Raw genomic sequence first — 10,071 nt, forward strand, 5'->3', positions numbered from 1 at the left:
GTACTGTTAGCAGTGTGGTTAGTTAGCAGCATGGTTCTGTTAGCACCATGGTTCTATTAGCAGCATGGTTCTGTTAGCAGCATGGTTCTGTTAGCAGTGTGGTTCTATTAGCAGCATGATGATAACGACTGTGGCAGCAGACAATGACTGCCCTTCAGAACTGGGTCTGGCAGACACAGGACATCCCAAGTTTCCCTGCGGAACCGAACTGTTGGTGAAGATTCTCAGTCATCCAGGACATGATGAATTCAAAAACGTTCAATACGAAAACAACTGGACTTTATTTGTAACAAAAGACGTTAAGGTGTGAGGTGTGATTTGTCAATCTACATATGTTTGTGTATCTTACCTCAGCTTTATAACCTGAATCTCTCACTCACTGCTCTTTGAATTGAGAAAGCTCCTCGGATGAGGAGAGAAACGTCTTCTGTTACAAATAAAGTCCAGTTGTTTTTGTATTGAACGTTTTTGAATGAACCGAACTGTTCCATAGAGTTTGGTCCATGCAGGCAGATGGATGATCGTGGAGACGGCCGCCATGACAGGCCAGAGACCGAGCCCAAGGCGGGAAGGGGGCCTGGAACTGAACCACGATACCAAGGTAATGACATACAAGTGCGTCGCGGTCATACCCGTAGCGTGGGTGAGCAGTGTAAGCACAAAAACGTCAAAACAAAACAAGAGGAATAAAAAAAGAACAAGTCTAAGCGGAGCTCCTATCAGTGCTGCCATACCGCAGCGCACGTGACGTGACATGTTATAATACAAACTGTACATTTGTTGCTTTTATTAAAAGCAAAACATACTTTTTCTTGATGACTAATAATAGTGAATAAATTTAGAGGAAAATATTTAATTAAAAAAACAACTTCTGAGTGCCTTTTAGTCATAAATAAACAACAAGAAATACAGAAGAGTGGGACTTTAACGGTTGTACTTTAACTACCCTAAAGAATATAAATGTTAAAAAAAGTCTCCCTTTGAGGTTTGACATGTTACATGGAATACTGCTGACTTGGCAAAACAAACAGAAAACTTACCGAGCTCTGCCAAATTCCCAAAGGCAATGAGACACATCTCAGTCAGGGCGGTGTTGTGGGAATGGATGCCCAGCAGCTTCACCAGAGTGGGAATCACTCCCATGTTGATCAGCTGGGCTTGTAATGAATCTGCACAAACAATAGAAATAAAAAAGCATAAAAACAAAGACCCGAGCCATGGAGGAGTTTATATGACACATGAAGAGCAGATCTTTACTGATTTTTATAAAAACATTCCAGCTTCTAACGCTGCATTGTCTCTGAAAGGCTCAGCCCATCACACCAGAACGTGATGACAAAAACCATTTACTTCATGTGTGGCTCTCATACTATGGTGATAAAAGAAAAATATTAGCATCTAGGAACAATCATGGCCACTTGTAAACGACACAAAAACAACAACAATAATCTGTTATCTGGGCAGATTTGGACTAAAATATGAAAGTAAACATTAAGGAGCTACACTGAAGTCAGACGAACAGAAGTGGTTTCAGAAAGTATTCATTATCTGTAGCCAACACTACTATTGTTTAAATTATTTTCCTCTAATCATCTAACCTCAGTACCTCATTATAACAGAGTAAAAACAGAACTTTATACATATTTTATTAAAACAGAGAGAACTGATAATTGCAGTATTGCAGACTCTGTGCTGGTCCAATGTGGTGAAGAGGGAGCTGAGCTGTAAGGCAAAGCTCTCGGTTTACCAGTCAGTCTATGTTCCTACCCTCACCTATGGTCATGAACTCTGGATAGAGACTGAAAGAATGAGATCGTGGATACAGGCGGTTGAAATGAGTTTCCTCTGCAGGGTAGCTGGACTCTCCCTTAGAGATAGGGTGAGAACTTCATTAATCCAGGAGAGACTAAGTAGAATCAATGCTCCTCCACATCGAGAGGAGCCAGTTGAGGTGGTTCATCCGGTAAGATGCTTCCTGGGCACCTCCATAGGGAGGTGCTTCAGGCATGTCTGACTGGGAGGAGACCCCGGGCACACTGGAGAAACTATGTCCCTCAGTTGACCTTGGGAGTTGTCCCAGAAGAAATGGAAGAGGTAGCTGTAGAAAGAGATGTCTGGACCTCCCTGATCAAGATGCTGCCCCCGAGACCTGACTTCAGAACAAGAAGAAGAGGATAGATGGATGAATGGATGGATGAACTGATATCCATCAGTATTATAACAGCAGCACTCATAATGTCACACCTGAGATGTTTTCACCCTGACTGATTGGACCTGGTTTGGTCCAGTCCCTTTAGGAGGCCTTCGAGCTGAAAGGTCCAGTCAGAGTAAAGATCAGAGGAGCTGCTTGCAGCTCAGAGACAGTTTGTTTCAGGGCTCAGGTCTGGAGAAGGTTACAAACATTTCTGCTGCACTGAAGATTCCCAAGAGCTCTGAGGCCTCCAGGACTCTCAGAGGAAGACATTTGGATCAACCAGAACTCTGAGCTGGTCTCCACACTGAGCACTAATAAAATGGTCTTAGTGAGAGGAGACCAATAACCTGAAGGTCACTGTGCCGGAGCTTCAGAGATCCTGATGGGACTCAGATCCAGAAGGAGTGGCTCAATGGACGCCTCTGCTTAAAGTCAAACTGTTGAAAGTCGACTTAAAGGACGCTCAGATTGTGAAGAACAAAATGATTTAATCTGATGAAACCAAGATCAAACATCATGATGCATGCTCAATAATCCAGCTCTGAATGGTTTCTTTTTATTAAAACGTTTCGGCGTTAGAAAAAGAACAAAGGACTTCATCAACTTGAAAAAGAAACCGTCCAGAGGACTCGACTGAACTTTGTAGAACAAGATCAAACAGTTTGCTCTCAAACATCAGCATTTTGTCTGGAGGAAACCGGTCTGGCTCAGCAACTACCCAACAGTGAAGCATGGTGGTGGCAGCATCATGCAGTGGGGGAGTTTCTTTTAGAAATGGAGACTGGGAGAGTTGAGGGAAAGAAAAGCGGAGCAAGAAACCCTCAATGAAAACCTGATCCACAGAGCTAAGTCTGGACTGAAGGGTCACCTTTCAATACATAGTGACCCAAAGCAGACAGAGAAGACTCACAGGACAACTCTGTGAACACAGGCCTGACATGGACTCCATCAAACATCTCTGAAAGACACAAAAATGTCTCAAGCATCGGTCCACATCCAACTAGACAGAGATCTGGAGGTGAATCCAGAGTAAAAGGAATGACCTGAGGCTGGACCTGCTTCAGTTCACAAATGGCCCTGATGCTAATGTGATATTTAGCTCTTTCTTTTCCTACATTCATAAAGTCGTATAAAAGTCACTTTTGTTCCCACTGTGTCACCACGAGGTACTGAGAACAAAAACAATAAACAATGAGCAGACGATGCCACAAGTGAGGAGGGTCTGAATACTTTCTGAAGCTGCTGTAAATCAAAGGTCTGAAGTCCCAACGCTGCAAGAAGCGACAAAAACTGGGACTTCGTTCAAAGGCAGTTATTGTTGGGAGTTACTAGATGCCAGAAGTGAACAAAAAGAAAGGTTTTTAATGAATTTTCTATTAAACAGGAGTTAATCAGAATCAGTAATACTTAGAAAAAAGCAGAACAGAAGAAACAACAAGATGGCAATCCTAAATTATTTAAAGATCAAAAACAACAGTATGTAAGGACAAGACAGGCATATAAAGTGAAAATAAAGCTTCATTAAAATAAGAAAACTGACATGCTTTAATTAGAAATCAGGTGTGCCAGGTGTCGGCGATCATTTATTGAAAATAACAAACTAATCTGAAAGCAGGAACAAAATTTCAAAATAATCTCAAATGCTGGCAGCTAATTACAGCAGACAATAGAAAACGTCTTTATGTACTCGTCTTATTAATCACTATTTATTTTCTTTGTATTTTCACTAGCGGAATTAATATTTGTTGTACTGCACCATAATAAGAGCAAGGCACACTTTATACCAGGGTGTCCAAACTTTTTCACTTGTGGGCCAAACCTGTCTAGAAAGGACTTTCAGGACACAAAAATGTGAATTCAAGGTTTCTTCTTTTTTTTAAAGGCATACATGTTTTTAAGATTTCTATTTTAAACTCTCAAACTTTAAAGGGACACTGATGATCAACTTGTATGCGGATGATAACACTTTATACTTCTTTAAAAATATCAGATTTCCTTTTTATCAGTTATTAAATAAACTGCAATCATTTTTGAAAACACGTTATATTTAGTCAAGTTTGATAAATGATCATTCAAGTCTACTTTTAGGTAGAAGTCAGTGAAGGTTTGTGGTGCTTTGTACCATGAAATATGGGGGGGGGGGGTAATTATTGCCAAAGGTTTGTATTTGACTTAATATTGCTCATTTTGATACGTTTTTCATGTGTTTTGCTGTAAACCTAAAAAAATTTATATTTTAAAAGAGTATCATCATTAAATTTGCAGCTGCATCAACTTCTTTTAGTCCACGGGCCAAAATTACACCGTTCTTAAACTGCAGTTGTGGGCCAGATCCTATCAGTAACAAAGCACAGCTGGTAAGGGCCTCAAGCCATTCTTCTAAAACCATCACTACCAGTTTAGTATTGATACCTACTCCCCTAATAATCCCAATCTGCACACTCAGCAGCTCTACAGGTGCTGGTCATAGAATTAGAATATCATGAAAAAGTTGATTTATTTCAGTAATTCCATTCAAAAAGTGAAACTTGTATATTATATTAATTCACTACACAGACTGATATATTTCAAATGTTTATTTATTTTAATGTTGATGATTAGAACTGACAACTAATGAAAATGCCAAATCTCAGAAAATTAGAATATGGTGAAAAGGTTCAATACTGAAGACACCTGGTGCCATTTATCTTGATGTAAGCATCAAGTATATTCAAGTGTTTTCCTTGAAGTTCTCTTTCCCGTAACAACTCCAGTTTTTAGAAGTTACCTCAGTTCTAAAATGCTGCTGAATGCTGCAACAGCTAAAACTTACACCAAAACCACCCATCACCAAACCATCACCAAGTCCCAAGAGACATCAAGGGCTCTCATGTGTCCATGTGATCAACTGGGGTTGACACTCGCACAAGTTAATGGAAAGAATTCTCCACTCGGCCAGAACTTGCGATGTTGGTTGGGGTTTAGGTGTCAGAAATGATAACCATTCCAACAGTTCAACTCACTGCACAGCAGTACTTGTAATTGCCTTCATTATTTTAAATAACATTTTTACTCCAATTTTAAGTAAGGAGTCATCCAAATGAATCAAACCCACTTCATCCATATTAATGTAAGCAATATAAACTAAAATTTAAAGTCTGACAGTATTTTACGACTCATGAGTCGAGTCCAACGATCATATTTCTGTCCCTGATGGGCTTTGGAAGCATGAACACCTTACATATGAGCGTCATCAGCATAACGGCTGACACTCATGCAAGCCCTGTAGCAACAAAACTTCTTGGACACCATTTTTATGATTTTATATTGGAACAAACCACGACTACAGCACAAATTGTATTGTACTAGAAGTTCTGTTTTTCTGAGATCTGGGTCGTTGCTGACATCACATAGCACGTAGGGAGTCATTTTTAGCATTTCTGACCAGCACATTCATCTGTAAAGTTTTTTTTTATTTTTATAATCTTTTTGTAATAAAACATCTTAATGTTTCTGAACTGTGTTTGTAATTCTTGTGTGTTTCAGAGGTTGAACGAAGCTGAGATCCCAGATTCAAATGCAAAACACAGAGCTAATGCTCATTTCTCACAACAAAATGTTGTTCAATACTCATTTTGTATAGAATGAAGATGTTTACTGTACTGGACCAATTTAGAAAACCTCTTTCAGTGTGAATGCAATCATGATGCATTTATGCTCCCAGTTACTAGGTTTTCCTGCTGTTTTCCATGTCTCTGTAAAGTTTTATTTATACAACAACACTACCAGGTATGGCCACAACTCTCTTGGACAACATTGGATGCAGTTACGCACTAGAAAATCACATCTTGCGTGGAGGATGCTACCACCACAGGTATGATGTCTGCACCAAGTTTCCATGACTTTTTCACTTTCGTAGCCTAGGACTGAGACTAGTGCAATTTCATGTATCCAGAGGAAACCGATGCTCTCCTATGGTCATGAGGACCTCACAAAGATCCTGCAAAGACTTTCAATGCTGAGGCTAATTTTTATGTTGCCATGAAAGTGTGTCTAAAGGTGTTGCTGCAGTCCAAAGGAGCAGTTGTTTAAAGCACCTCTATTCATCACATTATTATTTCATATTTACTCAGATGCAGAAAATGTCCCTGGTCGATGAGGGATTTGAATAGTGAATGGTTGTGGTTTCTTTCTGACCTGGAATTGAACCAAGAAAGTACAAACCGGATTCCAAAAAAGTTGGGACACTAAACAAATTGTGAATAAAAACTGAATACAATGATGTGGAGGTGCCAACATCTAATATTTTATTCAGAATAGAACACAAATCACAGATCAAAAGTTTAAACTGAGAGAATGTATCATTTTAAGGGAAAAATCTGTTGTTTCCAAATTTCATGGCATCAACAAATCCCCAAAAAGTTGGGACAAGTCCATTTTTACCACTGTGTGGCATCCCCCCTTCTTCTTACAACACTCAACAGACGTCTGGGGACAGAGGAGACCAGTTTCTCAAGTTTAGAAATAGGAATGCTCTCCCATTCATGTCTAATACAGGCCTCTATCTGTTCAATCGTCTTGGGCCTTCTTTGTCGCACCTTCCTCTTTATGATGCGCCAAATGTTCTCTATAGGTGAAAGATCTGGACTGCAGGCTGGCCATTTCAGTACCCGGATCCTTCTCCTACGTAGCCATGATATTGTGATTGCTGCAGAATGTGGTCTGGCATTATCGTGTTGAAAAATGCAGGGTCTTCCCTGAAAGACGTCTAGATGGGAGCATATGTTGTTCTAGAACCTGAACATAGTTCTCTGCATTAATGGTGCCTTTCCAGACATGCAAGCTGCCCATGCCACAAGCGTTCATGCAACCCAATACCATCAGTGATGCAGGCTTCTGAACGGAGCGTTGATAACAACTTGGGCTATCCTTGTCCTCTCTGGTCCGGATGACATGGCGTCCCAGTGATCCATAAAGAACTTCAAATCGTGACTCATCTGACCACAGAACAGTCTTCCATTTTGCCACACTCCCTTTTAAATGACCGCTGGCCCAGTGCAAATGTCTGAGCTTGTGGAGCTTGCTTAGAAATGGCTTCCTCTTTGCACTGTAGAGTTTCAGCTGGCAACGGCGAATGGCACGGTGGATTGTGTTCACTGACAATGCTTTCTGGAAGTATTCCTGAGCCCATTCTGTTGTTTCCTTGACAGTGGCATTCCTATTTGAGGTGCAGTGACGTTTAAGGGCCCGAAGATCACGAGCATCCAGTAGAGTTTTACGGCCTTGACCCTTACGCGCAGCAATTGTTCCAGATTCTCTGAATCTTTTGATGATGTTATGCACGGTTGATGATGATAACTTAAAAGTCTTTGCTATTTTACGCTGGGTAACACCATTCTGGTATTGCTGCACTATCTTTCTGTGCAACAATGGTGGAATTGGTGATCCTCTTACCATCTTGGCTTCTGAGAGACACTGACACTCTGAGAAGCTCTTTTTATACCCAATCATGTTGTCAATTGACCTAATTAGTGTTAATTGGTCTTCCAGCTGTTCGTTATATGCTCAATTTCCTTTTGCCAGCCACTTATTGCTACTTGTCCCAACTTTTTTGGAATTTGTTGACACTGTGAAATTTTGAATCAACATATTTTTCCTTTAAAATGTTACATTTACTCAGATTAAACTTTTGATCTGTCATCTATGTTATATTACGAATAAAATATTGACATTTGCCATCTCCACATCATTGCATTCAGTTTTTATTCACAATTTGTTTAGTGTCCCAACTTTTTTGGAATCCGGTTTGTAAAATAACATTTTTCTGCAAGATATTAAAGTGAGGAGGAGCTACACTGTGATTTTTTTTTTTTTTTCTTGTCCGAGGCAGCACAAACTGACAGATCCTGGTGAGGGAGTCATTTTATCCACCCCCAGTGGCAGAACCAGGGGGTGGCCAATGGGGTCCTTGGTCACTAGAGATTAACCTTTGGCCACCCCAATTATTTGAGGAAACAATTTTAGGCTAACTAGAAGGATAGTTTCCTCAAATGACAAGGCAACCCAATTTTCAATAGTGATTTTTTTTATGCCTAATGGATATTGGTGCCTCACTTATTTTTTCAAGTTATCATGCTCACAACATGCGCATACAGACAGAGTATCTTCAATCCCCCCTTCACTCTGTAGAGGACAATAATTGATTTTGTGTTATAAATCTGACTCACACACAGTTTCTAACAGCCAGAGTTTTTCTATGCTCCCTCAGTTACTTCACAGTTAATTACAGATTTATGTTGCAAGATCCTCTGTTATTGGCAAAAGATTTTACGTTCACAAATCAACACGGTTTCACATCAATCACCAAGCGTCATTCGCCTCGTCTGCTCAACAATGTGCTGAAATGTCTATGAGGAGGAACTGGGCATGTTTATAGTGACAGATGGTGCACGCATCAGGATTCAAGTGCTGTTTTTCCTTCTTCTGCAATTTCTTTCTAAAATTAATCAATAACAACTGAATGAATTAGAAAAAAATTCTTATTTATAAATAAATGAGAGCAACGTAAATCAACACCAGTCAACACCTAAACAAATTATCTGAGGTCCGGGAGTCTTAGGTTTAAAATGTATTGACATTTTAAATAAACGATGTGTCTGATCATTTTTGACAAACTAAATATTGACAGAACTTTTTATTTCTTAGATTTGGTTTTGGTAAGCATTTTCCATCTCTGGAGCTTTTTTTGATCACTGTGCTGTAAATTAATAAAGTATAAACTATAAATCATGAGAATCCTGAAATTTGTCATTGGACAATCTGCTGTTGGTGCTGGATAAAAAAAACAAGGAACAAGATATGAGGAACCTACAAGTCTAAAAGGAACATAAACTCTTTGTCAAGTCCAACACCCACCATTTATTACATATAAAGACAAATATACTAGAGTCAACAAATAAAAAACTATGTTCTGTGGCAAACAATGAAACATAGAGCAAACTAGAAGATTTCAAGCAGTTTCCCTTCATTTCCATTTATGGGGTGTGATGTCACACCAAGGAACCAAACATGCAAGACCATCAAAATACCATTGTGCATGGTTCTTCACCTGTGAATACACACTCCTGCCTGTGAATACGCATTCCTGCCTGTGAATACGCACTCATGCCTGTGAATATGCACTTCTGCCTGTGAATACACACTCCTGCCTGTGAATACACACTCCTGCCTGTGAATACACACTTCTGCCTGTAACTGCACACTCCTGCCTGTGAATACGCACTCCTGCCTGTGAATATGCACTCCTGCCTGTGAATACACACTCCTGCCTGTAACTGCACACTCCTGCCTGTGAATACACACTCCTGGCAGTGAATACACACTCCTGGCGGTGAATACACACTCCAGCCTGTGAACACACACTGACTGCACACTCCTGGCAGTGAACACACACTCCTGCTTGTGAACACACAAACCTGACTGACCACTTCTTGGCAGTGAACACATACTCCTACTTAAAAATACACACTCCTACTTGTGAATACACACTCCTACTTGTGAACACACTCCTACTTGTGAATACACACTCTTGGCAGTGACTGCATAAACACTCCTGACCGTAAATCCACACTCCTGACCGTGAATACACACTCCTGACCGTGAATACACACTCCTGACCGTGAATGCATACTCTCGACCGTGAATGCGTACTCTCGACTGTGAATGCGTACTCTCGACTGTGAATGCGTACTCTCGACTGTGAATGCGTACTCTCGACTGTGAATGCGTACTCCCGACTGTGAATGCGTACTCCCGACTGTGAATATACACTCGACTGTGAACACACACTCTTGACTGTGACTGCACACTCCTGACTGTGACTGCACACTCCTGACTGT

At 40.4% G+C, this 10,071-nt stretch overlaps 1 protein-coding gene across 2 annotated transcripts in view; it reads right to left on the reverse strand.

The window, feature by feature from the left end:
- Positions 1–10,071, reverse strand: part of rap1gds1 (RAP1, GTP-GDP dissociation stimulator 1) — a gene marked incomplete at its 5' end in the record, with an annotated part of 99,537 nt that overhangs the window by 61,300 nt on the left and 28,166 nt on the right. For both annotated transcript variants that reach the window (XM_037674848.1, XM_037674840.1), the window contains 1 exon segment: positions 1,041–1,169. In XM_037674848.1, coding sequence (XP_037530776.1) covers positions 1,041–1,169 — 129 coding nt within the window.

The sequence above is a fragment of the Nematolebias whitei genome, chromosome 1, assembly GCF_014905685.2.
Source record: "Nematolebias whitei isolate Nwh7 chromosome 1, NemWhi1, whole genome shotgun sequence".
NCBI classification, from domain to species: domain Eukaryota; kingdom Metazoa; phylum Chordata; class Actinopteri; order Cyprinodontiformes; family Rivulidae; genus Nematolebias; species Nematolebias whitei.